Raw genomic sequence first — 24,883 nt, 5'->3', positions numbered from 1 at the left:
ACCCCACCAGCCACCGACCCATAACTCACTCCACCCTGCCCGGCCGAGCACCGTGTGCTCCCTCCTCCATTTTCCTCTAGAGCTCCCCTCCTCCAGCTCTCTCTCTCCCAATATGCATCCTGGGCATCACGTGCTATGGTATGGAATACCTCATTGGCTAGCCTGGGTCAGGTGTCCTGTCTCTCCTTCCTCCTGGACTCCCCTCCTCCCCGTCAGAACAGGTGCCTTGAACAAAAGGCACTTGAACAAAAACAAAGGCTTTGAACAAAAACACCCTCAAAACATGCTCACCACCAAGCAACTATTCCCAGCCCAGAAGTCAAAACACAGCACTGCACCAGCTACAAGAAGGAGAAAAATGATTGCCACAGCTGAACCCAGGACACTTTTTCAGTTGCATTTATCTGTAGCTGATGACCTGTGATTTCTGTTTATACCCCTGGGTCCTCTGGTATTGCCCTGTTCTTGTACTTCAGGGGCTGTTGACAAAATCAGAGGGGCATGGTTCAGCAGCACTCAGGATGTGATTTCCTGATAACTAACGTTTCATTAGCAAAATAACTCAGGCATTCACCTCTGTTCTACAGCTGTTGAATAGCTTGCACTCCAAAAATAATGGTCCCTTTGCACACAGATGGATGGACAGATGCAGTTAGAGTTTTGTTAACCACTTTTTAACAATATTGATTAATTGGGGCATTATGACTTGTACATCATCAAAATTGCTTTACTGCAGTGGTATGCAGATGGAAGACATCCACAAACCTCACATTTGAGGAGAAAAATTCAGCTGCGCTCCATCCAATGCTGCACAAACATGCGTGCCTAGCATCTGAGTGGATGTAAAATTTACTTGCTACCTATATTCCTTTTCTTATTCTGTCTTTTTAAACTAGCTATTCTATTAAGCCATTTGCTTTGGGCCTTCCAAACAAAGACTGTGTCAGCCGTGTTTCATTATTTGTGTTGGTGCCTAGCTGCTGCAGGATGTAACACCTCGCTTTGTCTGGAAAGCGAGCAAGCGTTCAGAACACATTACTCACAGGCTGCAGCTCCTGGCAAAGTCACCTTCGTGGCACAAAACTTGCACAGTGGCTGCAGCGTAGGAGGGAACTCTCCAAAAACACTTGCCCAACTCCTGCAATATCCTGTGGATATCGACAGGGCAAGATCCTACTCTCACATAAACCCGCTACCTGCACAGTGGCTCATGAACTGTGCTCCTTTGCTTTTAAGGATGAGAAAGGCCACTGCAGCCTTCTGATTTGATTTTGATATCACAAAATTATAACAAAAAAGACAGCTTTCCCCTACTGAGGCTGCTTTCTCCTTATGCTCCTCCTACAATCAAAGGAACAGGAGACTCTTGCAGGTGGGTACTGAAAAGGCTGTCTCAGGCCCTTCTAGCATCCAGCTCAATAGACAAATACAATTTGTATTCAAGCCACAGCTGCAAAGAGTCTTTCTGGTGCCTTTCTGCAAATGTTTCTCACTCCAGTAACCTGTAATTCCGCTTCCCAGAAAACTGGGTGGATTATGGCAGGTTGTGCTTGATCAAATGATTTAAAGAAATAGCAGGAGGAGTGCAATAAGGCCTTCCCCTGTGTATAACTGAATGATTTGGCTTCACCATTCTCCCTCTTAGGTGTCATCTCAGGGCCTGCCCTGTAAAGAGCATCACTGGGCTTCAGCTAGTCAAGCTACAAAATATTTTTCGTAACTTACATCAAAATCTAGGGGAAATAAATCATTTTTCACACCAAACTGCCCAAGGCTCAGACAGGATTTCTCCTGAAAAGACTAATCATATGGAGATGTCGCTTGCTCTGTTTATACTATAACAATTCCCCAGGAATAAAAATTCAGGTAACAGAGCTCAGTACAGGGATCAGTTTTATTTGATTACAAATTCAGCATTGCTTTTGTTAGCTACACTGCTGAAATTGGAAAGAATGAAAAGATCGAAAGCCAACACTGCATATTTTCTTTCTGCGTTTTTTCTTATGGAACAGGCATTGACTTCTTTCTCCCCCTTTCAGATCCAAAAGGAAGCCCTAGTCAGGCTGCAAGACTCATAATCCATGCACACTCAATATCCGTTATTACTGATTCTCCTGACAATGCATCAGGACAAGATACAAGAAAGTAGGCTGCTTTAAATAAAAGCTGAGTTGATGACTCCCCTTTGAGAATATCACATTTCTTGACTTACTCTATCTTGTAAATATATGAAAGAGGTGCTATTATTTCCTTCCTAAAACAGCATCATAAAGTTTTCCCGTCCTCTTGACTTGAATCTCTCCAAAGCCAGCTGCTTCAAGGAGCTTGCTGTACTCTGCTGCTGTTCGCTCTTTTCCTTCTGTCTGGACCAACATATTCATCGAATAGAGTTGAGTTTCTAAAGGCCCACTTTTATCCTCATTCAGCAGTGATTCAACCAGCAGCACTCCACCACCTAGTTGAATAAAGAGAAATAAAACACACACTGAACTCTGAGAAAGCAAGATATTTTTCAGCTGAGTTACAAGGTCAGATCCTAACCTTTAGTTTCAGGAAGAAGCAGCCTCTATATTCAGTCTTATTTCAGCATCACAGAAGACAATGAAAGAGCAAAAGCACTGAAGCATGCCTCTGCTTATATACTTCAGTACTCATGCACCAAGTCTGAAGGGGGTGTTACAGCTGAGATGGAAATTTCCCATTCCCCCAGGTGAAATCCGCAGAAGCTTACTGACTTTGCTGATAACCCAGCTGTGTAGGCAGTTTTCAAAGCTCTGAGGGTTCAGTGTGATGCTTAATGGGGTTTTTACTGTCATCTACACCTATTTAAACAATACCTAAAATCCCCAATCCTTATGCCTAAATACCTTGAAAGAGAAGACCCTGTAGAGGAGACTAAAGCTAGAAGCCCACATTCTATTTGGCTCAGGTGCACGTGGCTGGCCCAGGAAAGCAAAAGATTAAACTAAGGAAACCCCTGCACTGAAACCCAAACTGAGCATAGAGACTGGCATGCTTCTTGTTACTGATATCCCAGAGCCTCTCTGCTTTTCAAGAGCTCACACCTACCAGGCTTGCAAGCTTTGTAGACATTTGCCAGCAGCTGCTTGCATTTGTCATCATCCCAATCATGCAATATCTTGGATAAAATATACAGTTCAGCTTCTGGAATTGGATCATTAAAGAAGTCTCCTGTAAAGCAAGAATACATGTTTTACACAAAACCCCTAAACTACAGAGGGCTGAGTTAAACAAATATTTTCAGTTCTGTCCATTTCTGGAGACTCTGGACTTCCCATGTACATCACTCATATCTGTGGCATTACATATTTTTTCCTTCAGTATCAAGAAGGTCTAAAATGTTTAAAAGCAGCAGCTCTTCTTCAACCTTTGATGCATAGGAAAGCATTTGAGACTAAGTTTTATCCAGTGACAGCATTCAGATTAATAAAGCATTAAGAAGAGGAGATAGTTTCTCTCAGTTTCTATCATGGAGAAAAGGAAAAAAAATCCCCTTTTTTACGCAGATTTTCAAAGACCTTCAGTAACAACAGAAAAACACCATAAATCATTAAGGAAAAAATACACATCTCTCACCTCCTAGCACTACCTTCATCATCACACCTTTTCTTCAGCACCTGGTATATTACATTCAGATTTTTCTCTCTGCACCTTACTTTGTCATTTCTTCTCTCATTTCGTTGTACCACCATCACACATAACATTTCCTGTGATCCTCCAGCTTTGTTTTTATATACTCCCTCCCTTCATCAAGGCTTCTTTCTTCTCTCTGAGCTTTGAGCAGTATTGTCATTATAACACTTTGAAGACTTTTGTAAACATTTAAAGTTAGATCTCCCTACACTCATGTTCGTCATAGATGGTGCAAAAACCATTTCTAAGACAAAGACTATGAACTGGGCAAGTATAATACAGACTAGCTCACTTACATTCAAAGCCTGATATCTTTTAGGACTTTAGAGTAATTAATCATTCCCAGAGAAGGAAAACCCCTTGCTCAGAGCACGCCTGGCATCCCACACATCTGCCAGGAGGTCTGTGCAGGAGAAATGGGAGTGATAAAAAGATTTGTAACATGGTCTGGGAGTTTTTCAAAACTGCAGGACTTTTTTAATCCTAATTTTTGTGTTAAAATACCCTTGTTCTGAAGAAATGAAATAGTTCTGTTCAGGAGTAAAAACTTTCTGGATTGCTGAATAGCAGAGTTGTCTCTGATAGAAGGTAGCTGCAGATGCACAACTGGGACTGCCCTGTGGTAGCAATGAACTGCAAACCTGGGCTGGGGAGGCTGCAATATGGGACACTCTGCCCACATATGGGGCAACTGGAGACCTGAGCCTCCAGTGTGGTACCTCTGAGCAGAGACAAGGGGCTCAGGAGCAACAGCTGTGAACAACACTACACCACTGTCCACACCTACCTTCGTGGAAAGTGATACGATGCTCCTCAGGTGGAACAAATTGCTCTTTGGCCACTTGTATGACTTTTGGCAGGTCATAAATAGTGACAGTGGAATTTGGGTACAAAGAAACATACTCCCGGGCCAAAGCTCCTCCACCACCTTTGGAGAGAAAGCAAAAGAAGGTTGGTGCTGACACGAACCCAACTTGCTCAGCAGCTTCTCCATGAGGTGGTGCAGACAATAGCGCATTCAGTGCATTCAGCCTTATGGAAGCTGGCAAGATATATTTGCTCACCACATGTTGCCCAAAGGGAAGAGGGAGAACAGGAGAGGTCACTATCAGAAGACAGTTCAAAGGCTTTTAAAGACAATCTAACAACGCTCACCTCCCAGGTCATAGATCTGCTTGAAAAGGGAAAGATCAAATGCAACAAGTACATCCCTGCCATATATGCTCCATACTGAGTTCTGGCCAGCCATGAATTTCAGCATTTCTTCTTCTGATCTAGTAATGCAAACAGACGCAGCACAGGTAATTTACAATATCCTTGGAGATTCCTATCATAGAAATGTTATTAGAAGTTTTAGTTAGACACTAATCTCCGATATTTTGACACAAAAAAACCACTCTTTTGCCATATAAACTTACCTAGCAGAAGGGTACAGCTATGTATTCATGCATTTAAATATGGAATTAAGATTAGTGAAGTCCAACAGTATATTACGATGCTAATTCTCAGGCTTCCAAGGGATTTCCCTCCCACCCCCTTCAAATACAATTCTTTCTGTGCAAGAGAACTGTGATAGGTTTTTCAGAATAAGAAATTATATACTTCTAACCAAAATATTAGACAATGTCCCAGCAATGGATATTGTTGAGAAAGGAAAATGCTGTGTGATGAGTTCTGATGAGTGGGATTTTCACATAATCATATTTAATTGTCCTGAGCCATAATTAAAAACATTAATTTTATCTACAATAATAATAATAAAATTTCTATAAAGATACCGATTACCTGTACATTGCTCCAAAAGGGTCTTTAGATGAAATGTGAAAAACTCTTTCATACTGGTTTTTTCCTTCTCTAAAATAGCAACCAAAAAAAGCATATGAATGTAGATTTCTATTTGTTTTATCCCAAATACACACTGGGGCTACAGCTTCAGCTAGTTCATCGCTGTGAAAGGTGCTTAACTTTGTACAGAATATATGCCAGCCTGTTTGTAATGGCTGTAAAGACACCCTCATTTGCCACCCAAAAATATGCTGATGTATTTCTCAGCCTTTCGCATGAGTGACTGGTTCTTTTCAAGGCCAGGCTGGATGGGGCTTTGAGCAACCCGGTCTAGTGAAAGGTGTCTCTGCCCATGGCAGGGGGTTGGAACTGGATGATCCTTAAGGTCCCTTCCAACCCAAACCACTCTACGATTTATGGGAACACATCTCAGATAAAGGTGCAAGACTAGTGCAATCATCACCATGACAGACACCATATTTAATCATCAGTTGCACAGACTTGAACAAGGAGACTCCAGCCCCATATTAAACTACTCCTTTACACCTTTGCAGAAGCAACTTAGCCATTGTTACCCATCATTTAATGTGATTTATTAAGAGACACAGTAAAGTTCAAATGCTTTCCTGAAGGTCAAGCATATAAAATCTGATTCCTGGGTCAACTCTACCATCAGAAAGAAAAAGCAAACAAAAACACACAAATGGAAAACAAGAAACAGAATACGTATTGGCTGGAATACAAGATGAAATGATCTGCTGTTTTTTACTTCTGGGAGCAAACCAGCATCTTCATTGTGCCCTTCCCCAAAAACACACTACTCAGAGCAGCCACACAGATGCCACAAAGCAGTCTGCAACAGACAGTGCACAACATTCCTCCTTACCTCACAGCATCAGCCAGGTAGTGCCAACACAAGTAGACTGTATTGGAGTAATACATCATAATATGATACTGAGACTTGGGACTTGATTTTGTAAGGTAGATGTTGGAAATGTCTGTGTTTCTGTAGAGGGCTGATAGGTGAAATAAATATGTTTACTAACATGTATATACCACCTTGCCAAACCTACTGCACAACATGGTACTTGTCACCAAAAGATGCCCACATGACCAAAGACACAACTACATTGCTTCTACAATCTTTCCTCTACAATGAGCAGTGGTTGAGGGCTGCTGAAATGTATGTTTCCCATTCAATCTGAGTAAGCACTACCTATCTATACTTACTCTAGCACCAAACATTTCTTTCAAGAACAGCAAGAGGAATTCTTTATGAGTGTCATTATTTACTGATAGGCTCCTGCTACCAGCAGAAGCCTTTGGTGTGCTCTATTTAAACTAGAAGCCCTTGCAGACAAGCATCTTTGCCAGTAAACAAGGTCAGCAAGCGGGAGGCAAGTCCCCAAAATAGCATGCTAACTATACCTGCTCCCTTCTCAGTTCACCAGGTCAGGACCTTCTACAGAGAGACTGAATGCCTAAAGGACTCGCAGAAATCTCCCCTGCTTCATCCAACACATCTGCAGTAGCATCACTCACCCATGGGACTGTCACACAAAAGGAATGTAAAAGATCCTGCTCTCCTTAAACTCATTGAGCAACTACTGTAAGTCCTAAAACAGGGCCAGACAACAAATGTCATAGTAAGGGATACAACTTGCAAGACTCTGGCCAGTCCTGACCAGTGGTCTGATGGTCTGAAAGCCCTCCTGACCCCATGGACTCAACATTTCTGTTGCAAAGACAAACTTATATCACCTCTCAGTTCAAATCAGCAACCTAACTAAATACTTCACATGGTGGTAAAACCGCAAAGATAAATAAAATGTGTTTTTAAATAAATAAACATAAATAAAAATAAATAAAATGTGTTTTTAAATCATGCCATTGTCCATCTACCCTGGCATTTTGTTTTAAGGTTCAAAATCATGCCCACACCTCAGAGTTTTCTTGAGACCAACTATCAATTGGTCTAGTTGGTCTTGAGACCAACTAGATTATCTTCTCCAAGGTCCCTGAGGCTCTTCCACAGACATTTAGGGATATAGAGTCCTTCACCTGGGTTCTACTTTACACCTTTATTTAATCATGCTGGCATTTGCTGCTTCTCTTTCAGTTGAAGAGGGGGTGACATTCCCAAGTGATACTCTTCGCCTTCCACCAACTGTCCTAAGATTAGATATCACCTCCCCCAACCTTGCCTCACTTGCCAAACCATCAGAGATTTAACTCTTATAGTTTCTTGCCCTTCTTCTGCTTTTATTACCTCCTTCTTTTGTCAGCTCTACTGCCAAGAGCTTCAACCCCACACAGGCATCCAGCAGTCTTTCCATCCCTGTGGTGCTGGTACCCAAGCGTGCAGCAATGGCATCCATGGACAGAGGTTCCCCTGAGTCCAGCAAAAGATCAAACACCCCCAACTCACAAGCAGTGAACATAACCTGGGGGAAAGGAAAGGTGGAAGTGAGGTGAAAGTACAAAAGCCTACTGCATTTCTAAAGCTTTGTTGGAGAAAATATACACATAATAATATTTTTTCATATAAAAAACATATTTCATATAAACAAGACAAATGGTTAAACTGAAGTTTCTCTGAACACCATCAAGTGCTTGCAGCGCACTTTTTTTCCTGTTTGATTTCATTTTCTTGAAAAGCCAGACAATGGTTTTGGTTCACAGATGTTCACATTGAGAGACATGTTTTAGGTGTGAATGTTCCTGGCTCTTCCTTAGTTTCAGAGCACATATTCCCAAGACTTTCTTGCTTTTTGCCCCAAGAGCACAAGAGGTTTTTTCATGATTCATTTTTCCTCTCTTTACTATCAGCTCTGTCTTTCAGGAGCCATAGGATGCAGCAGTATTTACACAACCTGAAGAGTATTCTTTACCATGTTGGCCAGAGGTGCAGCAAGGGACAATAGGAAATGTAACTAAATAGTCATGAGGAAAAAATGTCCACTGCAGCGGATTTTATAATTATATGTCTGTATGCTCACCCACAGAAAGGCAAATGTCAGTAAACAATAAGGGAAGTAGAACTATTAGTACTACCTTTGTGCCTTAATCAAATGCTGTTTGGAAAAACAGTCATTATACTAGAGTCTATCTTTCACGTGAAAAGAGGCAAAACATAGAAGCTCTCAAGATCAGATGCCTGCATAATATGATGCCTCCATACAGAAAACCAGAGGAGAAGGAAGGAAATTCTTTGAGAAGGTATTTGAAAAATCTTGTTCTTTGCATGGTTAATAGGGAAGGAAAAAGGTAGTTTACATCAGCTCTCTGTTTCTCAAACTCCGGAAATGAAAAATGGGGAAAAAAATCCCACCACCAAAGGAACCTTCTACATCTGAGGCAATCAGACAGCAAGTCCTCAGCTATAAAACCCTGTGCTTTTTTACAGCCTCATGCAGAGAAGGTCTGCTCATCCAAGCCCCCAGAGGTCAGAGAGGTCTCAATAAATGTTATGTCTATCCTGAGGGGTCAGGTCACTTCCCAATCATTTTTCTTTCCAAATTTCCTTCCTGCTAAGAGAAGCAGAGAGGATACTTTCATATGAGCAAGTTCTCAGTTCTCATTCCAAAAACTTACATTCAGCACCTAAAGTAAGAACCTTGAATATTTCTGTCTGCATACTGTTAGACATCTATCAAAGACTGAGTTGTATTTCTTACCTTTGAGACTAAAAATCCACTGCTGTATTGTAAGACGTCTTGAGGATAGTCAAGTTTTTCTGTAGAACCCATCTTCTTTCTGGACTGAGGCACAAATTCTCTCGTCCTCTTAAATAAGCTTCTTTCTACTAGGCAGAGAGAACAGCAGCTGATCCACTTAATCTTCTCACTTCCAAGAAACACACTGGTTACAAAACAGATAGCTAAGTTATTGGTCTTCAGTGGGTCTTTCAACCAGGTCCATCTGTTTCTTTGGCTCTTCCATCATCAAGTACGAGGCTAAAGAATCAGAGTGGCTTAAAGCTTATGTTGTCAGTTCAGCAGTCAGTTAACATGCTGGTACATTAGAAGCATATGAAGGCTTGTAACAAACAAATCAGAAAACACTGCAGAACAGCATCAGGAACCTGAACTCGGTGCAATGCACCAGGAGCTCATCAACCAAAGCAAAGTCTTAACCAGGGTTTTTTAGAAGCAGCTCTACACTATCAGGATGGCTTTTTGATGCTGGAAGACTTCCCAAGAATAGAAATCCTTACATATGTCAATCAGCTTAATGGCATCACCCCAGAAGAAATATAAAAACTTGGCAACAAAATTCTTCACATGAAAAGTGAACATTCCCAGGGGTATAAGAGTGAAGGAATATCAGCTCTTTTCAAAGAAGTCAGGGCATATTCCTGGTCAAACCTGGCATCTCCCACAGCCCTCCTCACTCAAACATGTGGATAGCACTTACCTTCACCATACTGAAACAGAGACCTTTTCTGCCTCTGGTGCCAGGTCATGTACTCAGGGCCTCTGACCTTACCCACTCAAGGAAAACAGCTGGCATAACTACCACATAGCAGGCAATAGGAAACGATTTGAGATCAGAGGCCACACAAGGAGCTGAAGGAGAAGAAAGCATCCCATCAGAGTGTCGCTGCAATAATTTCCACCCATGTGTGGAAAACCTGGGTGTGTTTCCCTGGTCTGGTTTGCAAGCTGTGCCCACAGAATGGTTAAAGGAAACACAAGAGTGTAACCAGAAGGGAACTGAAACTTGCTGTGATGGGCATAGGTCCAGGTGTGCTTAGAGCTGGTGCTACAGTACACCTGTCCCCAAACAGAGAAGCAGCCAGTCTGAAAAGAAGCTGCAAGAGTTTGTTGTGCTTTGTCGCAGTGACTAGTTGTGAATGTCCCATCCCTGGCAGTGTTCAAGGCCAGCTGGACTCAGCCTTGAGCAACCTGGTCTAGTGTGTGAGGCATACCTGTCCATGGCAGGAGGGCTGGAACTATGTGATCTTCAGGTTTTTTCCAACCCTAACTATTCTACGATTCTATGATGATCACTGAGGTGAAGTCTACAAGGAATTAAATCTGCTCTTGTTGTTTTTCCATATTTTGCCAGTCTCTCACATAATGGTTTACAAAGCAGTGCCTGTTTGATAGCAGCACCACCATAGGGGTGTCCTACTTGTGCTTTGCCATGTTTTGCTAGAGCAGGGTGCTGAGGGATGACAAAATGTCCTATATTTTCCAGCTGGTTGTCACATTCTTCTTCCCCTTCTCTGCAAAACTATGCAGAGGCACGCAGAATGTCCTTGGGAAGAAACTATAACATGACTGACAAGTGCCAGATGCAACATGGATTTCAACTTCAAGCAGAATATACCTCATGGGTTTTCATCTGAAAATTTAAACTCTGGATTACTTTCCTGAAACCTCTCTGCCCCACTGTCCATTCCTTTGGCTTGTAAATGCCTGCCATGGTGCCCATCTTGCCTTTTTGGGCTGAAACTGCAACTCTTGGGTGAAAAAGGTGCTCTCCATCAAGTAAAGACTCACGGTTTTTATGCAACACATTTAGCAACCCTTCAACAACATTAAATGAGACATGACTTTAGTAATACACGGGTGGCAGAATGTTACAAACCAGCATTTTTTTTTCAGTGAAAGCTTTCTCCATGCTTCAGTGATTAAGTTAATGGGCAAAGCTTGAAGAATACAGTGATCAACACGCAGCTCAGTGTTTTGTGTACATTAGCTAGGTGTATGTTTGAAGGTGATTTGTTACAATTTTGTCCCAACACGACATTTTAGTATTCCCTTCCTTTCCTAGGAAATAGTGTTGCATTTGTACACTGCTGCTGCAGGTTACTTCTGTGCTTCTCTTCTGAAGCTGCCCCATCTTTGAAGAAACAGGGCAGTATAATGTTTTCCACATGTTCCTTCTGACCATTTTGTGTGTGCAGCGAAACTTTATCAGCTAAAAGCTTTCACTGCATAATCCTTCTGTGAAACAGTATTTTCCATTCAGATCCTTAAATTTTAGCCAGAAATGCAGTCCTGCATTTATTTAGCCAGAAGTGAAATAACTAAGTTAGTTGTTAAAGTCAGCTAAGAGGTTCCCAAAATCCCTCACCAGCTTACAGACCACTTTCCTCAAATGACTTGGCCACACATTAGCAGCCAGATATTACAGTGACATTTAGCACAGCTGCATTAAAGATTCATGAGTACAAAAATGGTCAACCCTTGATTCTTGTAGCTTTGACTAAATAACACAGTTATGTTTACAACTGTAGATTAGAATGTCCTAAGGTGCCATAAATTCACTTAAGGTAAAGCTACAGGGTACAAGAGGCTCTGTTAATAAAATGACCATAGGGTTAATTAAACCCACCTGAAGTACCTTTTCAGTTATGACTCTGCATTACATAGAAGTAATCATCTAATGGGATTACTACTGGTAGTGCAATGTAGGAGAGGGTTGCAGATAATCCACACCAGACTGGTGCAAAGCCACACACACTGTGTTGCTATTCCCAAGTAAATTATTAGTGAGGCTTAAAGTCTAAGCTCTTTTTAATCTACAAATGCATTCATGAAGATAAAATTGCAATGGGTTGCTTTCTCTAAAAACCTCATCAAGCTTTTTTGAGCAATCTTGCACTAAGGTTTCTCTAAAAATTATCATCACAGTGCTTAGACCATGTGCAGGTTAAAGCCGTTAGTTTACCTTCATGGTTCTATTTTGGTGATTAGTTTTTCTTTGCCTAAATGACTCACTACAGACAAATACTATACAAGAAACAATTACGTCATTTTTGTATAACACCTGAAAGCGAGAAATTCTCTATGAACAAAGCAGATTCAGTAAAATTAAAGTGTCTGCCAGTGAGACACTTTTTTCAGATATGCAATCTTCTTCATAAGCAACAAGTACAAACCTCAGGGATGTGACTGTGATAAGGAGTAATGCTAATATGGAAACAACTGTGCCTTGCTATCATTGCTAAGTCTCTAAATATTCCTGGAAGTTCAGTAGGATAATACAGTCTGTGCCACCATTCCCTTCTCTTTTTTAAGAACCCTAAAAAGCTGATATTCTTTATCACACTTTTCTTTGAAATGTAACATCCAGTTCTAAAACAAAAATGTTCATTTTCCTCTTTGTAACTTGTAATTTTTCTCACGTTTTACAACAGATGCCTTACCCTACTAACATGACGTGCTTCTGTCAATTTTTGACACCAATTTTATTTTTTCCCTGTTTACATCACATATGCTACTGACAAACATTTGGAGCAGGCAGGAAATCCTGTATATCCAGGTCAATCTTGAAGCAAGCCCTCCGCTCTCCTCAGTTTTTCTTATCATAAAAAACTGATTGAGAATGCCTTCATCCAAAATCTATCATAAGTAATCCAGCGTAATTCTTGGTTTAACTTCCTGGCCTGCAAGTAATTGCTCAACCAATAATTCAACCAAATATTCATTGAGGTCCCAGCAGAGAAGAGGCATGCACTCCCTGAGGACAGACAAGCTCACTACCTAAGAATGGCAGAGTCCAAAACTCTAGAGAGAAATGTGAAAAGAAAACCAAGATGGACAGCAGCTGAGGCAGGCTCTCATGTCAGAAATTACTTGCATTCTGTCAAGCATCATAAAGGCAGTCAGTGGACATGCAACTGACTTGCACAGACCATTTTACATTTGCTAATCTGATAATACACTCCTCTGTTTCTTCAAAGAGCTTCAAAAACAAGTGTTCTCATGGCTTGGCATGGGCAAGCATCCCTGAAGCCTTTACCTGGTGACTCACCTGAAACATTTTTATGCAGGCTTATGCCGTTTGCAGCTATGGTAGTTTCCACTGAGGTAATTTCCTTCATAGAAGCTGGCACAGGGCTATGTTTTGGATTTGTGCTGGAAACAGTGCTGATATCACAGGGATGTTTTTGTTACTGCTGAGCAGTGCCTACACAGTCCAAACCTCTTCTGCTCCTCACCCCACCAGTGTGTAGGCAGAGGCTGCACAAGGAGCTGGGAGGGGGCAGAGCTGGGACAGCTGATCCCAACTGACCCAAGGGATATTCCATAATATATGGCATTATGCTCAGCATGTACAGCTGGGGAAAGAAAGAAGGGGGGGGGGGAATGTTTGGAGTGATGGCATTTGTTGTCCCAAGTAACAGTTACACGTGATGGAGACCTGCTTTCCTGAGAATGACTGAACACTGACCTGCCCATGAGAAGCAGAATCAATTTCTTATTTTGCTTTGTTTGTGTGCAGCTTTTACTTTACCTGTTAAACTGCCTTTATCTCACTCCATGGGTTTTCCCACTTTTACTCTTCTGGTTCTCTCCCCCATTCCAGTGGGGAGGGAGGGAAACGGAGGCAGGAAATGAGAAGGTGGCTCTGGGGATCCCATTCAAGGCAGGTAGAAGAGCTTACTTTGCAGGTGCCACAGCGCACATGCAACTAGATTAAATATCAAATAGAAAACAATTCTGATCAGCTTTGACTTTTCAAAAGGTTCATAACCTGCTACTATGACAAAGCATTTGTTTGAGCTAATCTATGAGATTTTTTGTGAGGCAGGAGGCGATGTGTTCAGAGGATACAGCATGTGAGGGAGAAACAGACCAGATTTCTTTTCTGTGTTGTGATTGAAGAAAGGATGGTGGTGCGTACCACTTCAAAGAAGCCTCCAGAGCGCATTATAGGCAAAAAAACACCCCCAAAATAAACACCCAAAAAAAAAAAAACCAACAAAAAAACCCAACCCAAACAAAAAACCCCAGAGGTAGACTTCCCTTTAACAATAATAATACATGTGTAGGCATGTAAGACACTAGAGGAATCCATGCTGTACACCCCATTCTGAAGGATCTTCTGCAACTAGACTGCTGCTTTGTACAAACACTAGAGACAATTCTGCAAATTTTTTATGAGGCAGCAAAAGATACATCCTGCCAATACCATGCTCATTGGGCTGACGAAGGGCCAGAGCAACAGAATGCAACATATGCTTAATGAAATGGGATGTTGTATCCAAATTATAACCAAACCTGAAAGTCAGAATACCAGATCAAAACACAGGCAGTACATATATTACCTCTTAATTATAAGAAAATCCCACCCTTAACTTGCATAGCAATAGAAGACATCAGTGGTCAAGTTTGCTCACCCATTTATGACTTAAGGCATCTGCCAAATTAGTTGGCTTAACTGTTGTCTTATATAGACTCTACCAACGTATCTACCTCTGCTATCAAACACAAGCAGTGGTAATAGTCTGTTACACAATCCAATACATGTTTCAGAACTGCCCTAAAACTAACACTGATGTGGTCAGTGATCAAGTCTCACTTGTTTGCAGTTACAGTTTCACAGTCCCTGGTATAGCGCTGTGCTCACTGCAAAAAATCCCATTTTCACTAACAGCTTTCAAGATGATACTTCCAGATAACATCAAATGTTTTTATATGCATACCTAATTATGCATATGCCCTTTTCAACATCAAACAACAGCATCTATTGGATTTTTCTCATACAACTCCAACACTTTTTTGTGAATGCCATTGCTTTAACTGTTTCTACTCTTGGCAATGCCATTGCACTCATAGCTTGATGACTTCCCGAATGTAGCATCATAAAGTAGCATCTCCCCAGTTGCTTACATAATACACCATCAAGACCACCACCAGCCCCACTAATCCCAGTGGAAATCTAAATAGAAATATACTGCAGAAATTCTAGTAAAAATCTAATCAGGAGCTCAAAGATATTGGTGGCAACAGCCATTAGTTTAACTTCTTGTGTAACTGCAGACAGAATGCAGAATACACTTTTTGCTACCATGGGCAGTGTGTCAAAGTGCAGGCTAAGCAGAATTGCATGCATTTACAAACAGGCATCCCACCCACCTTACTTGCAACCAACATGAGACTGGATTTTAGCTAAATCATTACCATCAGGCAGATAGGCCTTATAATAGACATAGAAGAAAAATGAACTCTCTACAGAAAGCAACTACATAGAATTCAAGAAATTTGTTGAGATGATTAAGGTAAGTCAGTCTAGCCCTTGGCCCCCCAAGACATTGGTGGTACTCACAAGAGAAGTCACAAAAACTTGAGAAGTAATAGAATTAATCGGAGATGATTAAAGCCATGAATTACCAGGAAGACAAAATTCTTTCCACAGCTAGTAACAAGCTTTCAGCAGCATGGTCTAGTAAGAAACAACCCCCACATGAATCCACTGAAAGTAATGCAAAATCAGCCAGCCAGTGATCCAGCTGAGCTGCAGCCTCAAAGTGCTTCTCAGGCACTGCAGGAAAGGGATACACTTTGATTTGATGGATGATTGTGATGAAAATGGCATCTGAAGGCTGAAGATAAAGGGTACATATACTGATGAATTAACAGTTGACAGAGCTGCACATCATAGGACCATCGAGAAGTGTTTGAGCTTCATTATTCAAATGTGTTGAGTGATTTTTTTCAGCAAATGGGTTCTCACATGACACTTTTGCAGATTTTAATACACTGACATATGAAACCAGCAACTTCAGTTCACTGGAAACAGTTTCTTTTTAATTTTACCATAAAAAGGCAAAATAAACTCTTTCACTGTAATGTTATAGCTTTTAATATTCCTGAGCTGCATTTTAAGAAGCAGAAGTATTCTTAAATGGATTTAATAAGAGACACTGCAGCCTTACTTTCCAACACAAGTAAAAATAATTTAGCAAGAAGGCCCCTTTATCAAAAGACAATGGCTACCTCTGTATGTACCTGAAAAAATGCTTAAGTGGCCTTATAGCACCTGAAGCAGTACAAAGCCAAATATGTCAACAAAATACCAGAACAACTTTTCAACCATTGCTTCTTATTTCCTACATCAGTGCACCTCTCTTCCATGGAAAGTAGTATTACATCAACAATATTACATGCCAGAATAATTTGGGCACCAAAGCTTGGCACCCTACAGACATATGAAGGAAACACAGCAGTTTAAAAAAGATATCCTGTGTATCTCTATAGTTGGTTTTAAGAACTATGCAAAAGTCTTGCTATGCATCTCAATCAGCAAAAACTCTACTCTTAAAAGTGATTTAATTGAATGCACCACAAAACATTTTAAATCAAATCTGTGTGAAAAGGCTTGTCACATCTGGAGTTCCTCTAACTGGCACCCAGTACTTCTCAAGCCAAAGTAGGTGATAATAAAAACTAAATTGACTAAAATTAAGGTTTAGAAAACTGAAAACCAAGAAAACAGGTTGGCTTTTAGCACTGTAGGAACTTGAGCACAAGCACAGGTGGTTATACCTATACATTGTGGTAGAAACCTAGAAAGAGACAACAAAGCATGAAGGAACGTTAAAAAAAACAGGCATTTATCTTCTTGACTTCAGGGACTAGATGAAATTAACCACTGGCTGAAACAAATGTGTTTTCTACAGCAGTCACACCGATGAGGTCTTGCTTATAAACTTCTGGCCTTTTTGTCCAACCACAGCTTGTCCAAGAAGCCAAGGCCTCCGCTACCCACTCCAAGTACTCCTTTGCTTACTCAGTGATCGCCGGTGCCTTCGTCTCCTGCTCACACTTCTACGACTACGACTTCTTTCTCGTCTGTCTCGTTTACGTTCCCTACTGCGAGTTCTTCTGTAACGTGAACGTCTAGGGCTTACACTTCTTTGACGAGGACTATGGCTTCGTCGAGGACTGTAACTTCTGCTAGAGTGTCTATAATACCTCCTTTCTTTCCTGCGCTTTTCATCCTGGTAACTCTCATCTCTTCTGTGTCTGTTCCTCTCTCGTTTACCCTTACTTTCATCAGTGTTTACACTGCTACATGACCGGCTCTTTCTCCTTCTTGGCTCTGTGCTATGTTTGCGCTGCTCACAGTGCAAGTCCTTCCTGCAAGTATTCTGGTCAGAGCTAGAGAGGCTCTTTTGTTGCTGGTTATTCACAGGAAGACATGAAAGTACCCCTGAACTTCTTTTCTGAGAACACCTCTCAGAGTTTGTGGTATGAAATTTCTGACCTTCTTTGACATGAACTTTGTCATTAATATTGCCATTCAAGTACTTGCATTGAGCGTTTACACTCTCAGAGGTTGCTATGTCACCTTGAGAGCTGGAAGCCAGTTTGCTTGTAACAGCCTGTCCTGAGGTAGAAGTGATGCAGCTGGAAGACACAGTGTGTGGAACACCACTAGGGGTTTTTGGCACATCAGACTGAGATGCTTCAGTTTCTTCTTCACTTTGATTAATTGCATCCATTTTCTTGCTTAGAAGATTGTTCAGTAGTTTTTCCCTCAGTTCCTTCTCTTTTCTCTGCAACCCCAGTGCTCTTTCCTTTTCTTCTTCCACACGTTTCAGTTCAGCCTCCTGGAGCCTTCGTCTCTCCTCTAGCTGCTGAAGACAAATCCTTTCTTCATTCTGTTCTTGCTCCAAAAGCTTTACCGTCTGAAAGATAGTCAAAGGTAAGAGTAAGCAAAAAACATTTTTAAATCTTGTTCATGCTTTCAAGTTATACCATAACATAAAAGCAGCAATTTGGCAAGAAAATAAAATCTAACAAACAGAACCATCCTGCCAAAAACGACTGTTTCCTTCTTAAAGGGAAAGAAAACAGAAACAAAAAAAACACACTAACACAAAACTGCTGTTAGGTGTGACATCAACAGTCTCAAACTACTGATGTCCACAGACTCTTTTGAGTGTTAGTTTCTCCCATCTCTTTGACAAGGCAAAACCAAAGCCTGGTCTTTATGGCTCCTTGATATGATGAGAGTAAGATGTAAGCTAAAACAACAAGTGAAATTTGAAGTATTAAAATATATTTATCAGGGCTAGCACTTGAAGGCTTCAAATTTAAAACATTAATTTCTCTTAGATTATTGCAATCTGTGGTTCCTAGATGACCTCACAATGGGTCCATAAAGACCAAACGGGTCCAAATAATTAAACACATACGTTAAGTAGAAACTGATTCTCATTTTTTCAATCACTTTAGAAACTCATGGTACTAATAAAGAAGGTTCAAACTTTTTTCTTTTATTCTGACCCAGACAGGCTTAGTGTAGACTTCAAAATTCTAGGAGTGAAGGAAACACACTGCTCCATTTGATCAAGTGACCTTTCTGTTTCACAGCTGCTAAGTTACAAAGCCTGCAAGAAGCATTCCTCCCTTTTATTAACATGTAACTGACCACACAGCACTGTATGAAGTAAAAAAAAATCTCCTGAGGTGCATTGGCACCAAGGAAAAATACTATTCTTTGGCACACAGTTTTTTCATTTCTACCAAAAATACCTGACATACATTGCATTACACCCTGACATAACTTCATCCAAGTCTTAGGCAAATGACATCCTGCTTCAGTGAAAAATAAAAAATATTGTTAAATATACAGGGTCTAACATTCAAAACCTTAGCTGACAGCACTTTTCCTACAGAAAAATCATTCTGCACATTCTCAAACATCAATCAATGAAAGCTCATTCTCTGAAACAGCAAAGAACTGCTGAAAGCCAGACAGGAAACAGATTCAAATTAGAATGAGGAGCCCTGCATCTTTACCCTCCATGTTTAGTTAACTTTATCATGCTTATACACTCTTTTACTACACTTAAGAGCAATCATGCCAATTAGTTTACAGATAAGAAATGCTACTTAGGATTTCAGGTTTAAGTTCACTCTTCCATTAACCTATTTGTGTATATTTTACCAAGGGAGAAATACAGTTTCATTGCACTTTTCTGAATTTTTGATCTAAGAAACAGTATCTGAAGAAGTATTAAATCTGTTTAATGAACAGCACTCTCTATTCCCCTCCCAAGTCAGTAAAAGGCTTTATCCTGCTAGATTCTTCATTAGCTTCCCAAATAAATATTGAAGTTACCTTTGCCCTGCTTAGCAGTTCCGCAATTAGTCTAATAGATTGAAGATTTCTCTGAGCTAACAGGAGCTTTCTTTCTTCTAACTTTATCTTCTCTTGAAGTTTTTTCTGTTCTTCAGCTTGAAGCTTTTCAAGTTGCTTTTTGTTTCGTCGAACTTCACGATCTTTCTGTTTCTGTTCCCTCTTGCGCAACTTTTCTTCTCTTTTTCTCTCTCTCTCATATTCTTCAAGCTCTCTCTGCTTCCTAGAAAGGGATTAATATTTTTACCTTATCTAGGGCAGGTACAATTTTAGACTTCTACTCTATGTAAAAGTGTATTTTGTACTTTAAGTAAATTTGTTTCTAAGTAAAGCTTGTTGATTACTGGAAAACAGAAGCAGAAAACAGTGAAAATTTTCATCATGAGCTGTGGTAGCAAACAATCCTCAGCCTGCCAAATTTTAAAACAAGTTAGGATCCAACCATAAAATATGGCTACAACAAAAATATTATTTTTTAAACCAGTTTAACCAGAGGTAATAACACATCAGGCAACTGGGCAATGAATCATCATAGTGAGAAAACTACCAAGCCCATGAATGTGTTCAGGGGTTGGTGGGGTTTTTTTTCAGTCACAGGGAAAAAATGGGAAAGGCTGAGGGCTTCTAGATCAGGTGTCAAATGGCACAATTTTTAGGAAATTGAGTATTTTCACAATCCGTGGCTCCTACTAGATGACCTAGTGAGAATTTATACACATCAAGGCAAATGGACACCACACAACCTCTGAAACAATTTGCTCCTTTTTTGTTTATATTCTGAATAGTAAATGTCTTATGACATTTACACCCCTATATATTTGCTTAAAATGTCACTGTCACGGTTTGCCTGTATCTCATGCCTTTCCTGAAAAACACTGACGGATACAACAAATAAGCTTTATAGTATCAAAGTTTTCTAGTAGTAGAACTAGTGCATTATTTTCTATTCTTCAATTATAATGCACATTTTTCCATCACAGAATGACTACACACCATCTAAATTCCCAGCTCTTGGAATTAGTTAATGGGGAAAAAAAAAACAAAACAGGGTGTAAAACACTTTCTCCAAATATCATAATCCCTGAATCCTATTTCCTCAGAAGGAACACAACATTCTCACTCAGTTTAAAGTGTTTCACTTTAGCTACAGAAGTAGAAGTTGAAAGCCAACTTGTGTATAGTTATTTTCTATTTGCCAATGCTGATACGAAGGAGCAACTACAGTTTTGTTATTGCTCAGTTATATTTTTAACAATCAGGCATAAGTGATAAATACCTTTCTTCCTCTTTTTTTTTTTCTTCAGCTTCTTTCTCTTTACGTTTTTGTTCTTCTCTCTGTTTTTCAAGCTCTTGGAGCTTTTGCCTTTCAAGCTGACGCTTCTTAATTGATGCATCACTGAGGTGTTTTGTTGAGTCAAAAGAAACCTTTACAGGATACAATTGAAAACAGTTTTAGTAAGTAGAGAGGGGGAAAAAAACTAAAATAAATCCCTGACAACCTGCACAATCCCCAACAATTTTAATCTAGCACAAAACTATCCAAAATGCAATGGAAGTAAAATCAGAAATACAAAACCTTTTCCAAAACAAAGGGAACTTCTCTCTGTGCCCAGAGCAAGTACAGAGTACTATAACCAGATAATTGGGAACTAAATGCCTGCACACTTAAACAATCAGGTGCCAGTTTACACCTGTATACATGTCTGACATTAAAAAGTAAACCCTAGTGTGGTTTAGGCCCTGGCTGTCTAATGTTTTCAATCTGTCAGAACAGAAAAATATAGAATTCTTTCAACTCCTGTATGCTGTTAGGAGCTGTAAAGCACTAGGTAAAAATGAGCCTAAATAAAGGCTTCTCTTTCTGTCTAAAACTGTGATGTTTAAATTCAGCAGAAGAAACAGTTCTGCAACATTCAGCATTTGGTTCAAGCAAGTGCCTCCACACTGGTTCTAACACCAACATTCCCAAATTGAAGTACAATAACCTGAAGCAGGAAGTTGGTGACAGAACACAAAAGAAAAGGATGTTACACACATCTGAGACCTGGGAAAATGTTCACCGTATAGGACATATGAGCACACCTTGGCCATGTCTATCTGCATGTTGGAATAGGACACCAGGTCTGGTGTCCCAATCTCCCATTCTAGGCACCACCTGTGTGCAGGAAGGAGGATCTATAATACATTTTCACAGGCCCATGGTCATGAACCACGGTGCAGAGAACAAGTAGCACATACTCCACAGTTTAATTCACCCAGGCTCTACATAAAACAGGCTAAAAGGACAAGCAAGGTATGACCTTGTATGAAAGAGATCTATCCTGATTGCAGGATTGCAAAGGCAGCCCTCTCTCTTTCCTATCAACCCCCAGGACAGCTGCCAGGAAGGCACGCTTCCTTCTACACAGCCAAACTAAATCTGGGAACCCTGATCCCCTGCATGTAAGTGACACTGAATTTCACATCCCCTTGAAAGCCTTGAGGGTCAAGGTACAAACAGCTTCCAACCAACAACCTTTGACAACAAGATAAAAGATTACAGTATTTTACTTATACTGACTAAATATTTGCATGTTCCCACATTACACACAGGAATACTCAAGCTTTTTTCTGAAATCCACTTTCTGATTTGGTGAATGACTACTGAGCATACTGAAACGGATCTGCAAACATTTCACTCAGCCGACACATACATGCACAGACCACCTCCTAACATATTGGAGCAAATTTTCTTCAGGCCATGCTTTCATAGACACTACATCTGAACAGACTGTCTTGTTCTCTCCTGTCATCGCTGTCTTTTCTAAGACAATGAGGTTACAGAAAAAAAAATCTAGAAAACTCAGTAGGTAAATATTATACATGAAGTTTTCACAGCAAACTGTGCTTCAGATTAATGTTATCACTTAAATTTCTGTGGGGCCTTTCTGTATCCGAAGCACACTAATGATTAACTGTGCCTTCTCCAGGCTGTACCAGCTACATACTATTGAAATTTAGTTATGACACTTGTCTGGTAGGCCTCATTATGAGCGCAGGAAGCAAATACAGAGTGAAATTCTCTCCAAATGTTTCTATTTGTAGTGAACACAAGAGAAAACAATGTGCTTTAAAGTCAGCCTTCTGGTGAAGTATGCCTGAACTTGTTCAGAATTAGAATTATAAATGAAATAACAAAATATATAAATACGTATTGCTTTCTAAAAACTATTCAGCAGCTCATGTTTGTATATTTGGTCCTTCCATCAAGCAGTTCTTTCTAGAACTGTCTCATTAAAAAAGAAAAACAACATCACCCTCCCATTTTATTCACAGCTTAACAACACTTCTTTCTTGCATCACTTCCCTTTAAATATGGTATTATAGCTGCTCCATAAAACTATGCTTGTGCTATTAGAGTTATCTGTTGTCAACACTACAGTACATGGATGTAGGTTTTAAGCATTAGGGGCACAACAACTGCACTTGGTCTTTCACCAAAAAAAAGCCTGCAGTTTCTCACCTTTATATTGCATGCCACTGCTTTGCCATCATCACCTTTATACATGAGCTTCATCCCTCGCAGAGCATTCATGGCCTTAATGAAACCTGCATACTCTTGATACTGAACATAAGCTTCAAAATTTAAATGGCCTCCAAAACTGAAGGTGTGAAAATTCCTGCCTGTCATTTCTTCTCTGTAGGGGTCCAGCATGGGTATGTCCACATTACGTATTTCTCCAAAGTTCCTGAACACTTTTATGAGGATTTCTTCACTTGGCTTTTCAGAACCAGAGTCCTTTGCCGCAAACCACTTACAAGGTAAGCCCTCTAAGTGAATAGTATCTGGCCTTTCCCCAGGCAAAGTTTCATTCATATCTTTTGCATCGCGGAAAAACGAGTCCCAGTCATGCCTGGTTGGAAAGTCAATCTTGTATTCTGCGGCACGGACTTTCAAAATGTCAGAGAAGCCACTCAGCTTTATTGTTTTGCCATCAAGGCATGCCAGGAAAGATTTAACCAAACTCTTATTTTCAACCTCTCCTTCAAACCGGATGAAATCCATTGTGCTTTTAGAAATCCGCAGAGTGGAAAACTGATGAGTTTGCACCATCCCTTTCAATCTTTCCATCACTTCCCAGTTCGAAATGGATTTTCCTGGTTGTTTCAGCTGAGGAAGTGCCACACTGATGGTCATTTTTGTAATGGGTTTAAGGTATAACCCACAGGGAGCACAGAGCTCTACAGCTTCTGATGTATCATGAACTATTGTTGCAGCAGCCATAACACAGAAAAAGTATACGATAAAAGAAATAAAAAATGCGAGTTTGAGTCAGAGGCCAACACTAGTCAAATAAAATAGCCCTTATCCATAAATAATTGAATTCTTTGGCCATTTAACCAATCCCAAGTTAAAACAATGTCTCTTAATACAAGAGTCAATTACAGAGTTAAAACTGAGTAGTACAACCATCTTAAATTACTTTATGACTACTAAAGCCTGTAAGGAATAAAACCTCAGTAAGGCCTCCAGAAAAAAAAAAAAAAAACAACAAACAAACAAAAAAAAAAGTCAAGAAGCTGATGACAATCTTAGGGACATATGAAGCTGGTATGTGATGGCTCAGAAAGCAGCTACCCTTTTTCAGGAAGGAAGGGACTGGCAGAGCAATGTCACACCGCTTTGAAGTCTACAAAACAACCAGGAAACCCCAGCAGGCCGGTGCCGAGGCAGAGGCCATCTCCTCCAGCAGGATGACCTGGAAGGTGTCTGCAACGAGAGTAAAACACTCCTTTTACTCAAAGGCCTAAAGCCCCACCGCCCTCCCTCCCAGCAGCCGCAGCAGAAGGAAGCGGAAGAGCGCCGTGAGCCGCACCGGAGCCAGCGACCACCACCGGCTGCGGGGAATGCCGGCAGCCGCCCCTGATGGGAGGAGCCCAGGCGGCGGGGCGAGATCCCGGGAACACGGCGGCGAGAAAACCTCCACCACCATCCTCCCCCCCCCCGCGAGCGGGGCAGGCCGGGCAGCATTACCAGCACCCTTCTCCTTCTCCTCTTTCTCCTTCTCCTCCCGTACACGTCCCCGAACCACCAGAGCCCAGCCCCACGCACGGATCCCACCAGAGCCCAGCCCCACGCAAGAATCCCACCCGCGCCCGACCTCACTGGCAGCCGCAGCACGGGCTCCACCGTCTATGCCTACTCCTCCGCGCTCCGCCAGGCCTCTTCCGCTTCCGCATAGCGGAAGGTTCCCCAGCCGGAACGCTCTCTATGGTAACGATCTCTATGGCAGCGGCGCTCCAGCGCCGCCTGGCGACGGGGCGGGAGCGCGGTGGGGGCTCTCCGAACAGGTTGTCCAGAGAAGCTGTGGTTGCCCCATCCCTGAAAACATCCAGCTCCAGGCTGGATGGGACTTTGAGTGACCTGGTCTAGTGAAAGGTGGCCCTGCCCAATGGCAGTGGGGTTGGAACTGGATGAGCTTTAAGGTCCTTTCCAACCAGGTCCCACCACTTGAGAAACCAAGACTGCAGGAACCTTTGATGACAGGCTGGTGCTAGCCCCTTTGTGGAAATAATG

General features: G+C 41.1%; 2 protein-coding genes across 2 annotated transcripts; both read right to left on the bottom strand.

Annotated features, from left to right (window-relative positions):
• Positions 1–2,243: 2,243 nt before the first annotated feature.
• On the bottom strand, positions 2,244–9,228 carry ASMT (acetylserotonin O-methyltransferase). The gene is made up of 8 exons (XM_005151414.3): positions 9,117–9,228; positions 7,709–7,883; positions 6,326–6,455; positions 5,440–5,508; positions 4,810–4,928; positions 4,442–4,582; positions 3,070–3,192; positions 2,244–2,455 (listed from the first exon to the last, which is right to left on the bottom strand). The coding sequence occupies exons 1-8, from the start codon at positions 9,186–9,188 to the stop codon at positions 2,244–2,246; spliced, it is 1,041 nt and encodes a 346-aa protein (XP_005151471.2). The 5' UTR covers positions 9,189–9,228.
• Positions 9,229–15,887: 6,659 nt separating this feature from the next.
• AKAP17A (A-kinase anchoring protein 17A) lies at positions 15,888–24,535 on the bottom strand. Its single transcript, XM_005151413.3, has 5 exons — positions 24,468–24,535; positions 22,829–24,076; positions 20,603–20,751; positions 19,309–19,549; positions 15,888–17,869 (listed from the first exon to the last, which is right to left on the bottom strand). Exons 2-5 carry the CDS (start codon positions 23,588–23,590, stop codon positions 16,940–16,942), a joined length of 2,082 nt encoding a protein of 693 aa, XP_005151470.2. The 5' UTR covers positions 23,591–24,076; positions 24,468–24,535; the 3' UTR covers positions 15,888–16,939.
• Positions 24,536–24,883: the final 348 nt, after the last annotated feature.

The sequence above is a fragment of the Melopsittacus undulatus genome, chromosome 2 (assembly GCF_012275295.1).
Source record: "Melopsittacus undulatus isolate bMelUnd1 chromosome 2, bMelUnd1.mat.Z, whole genome shotgun sequence".
In the NCBI taxonomy this organism is placed as follows: domain Eukaryota; kingdom Metazoa; phylum Chordata; class Aves; order Psittaciformes; family Psittaculidae; genus Melopsittacus; species Melopsittacus undulatus.
This window is presented reverse-complemented; position numbering and strand designations above follow the sequence as displayed.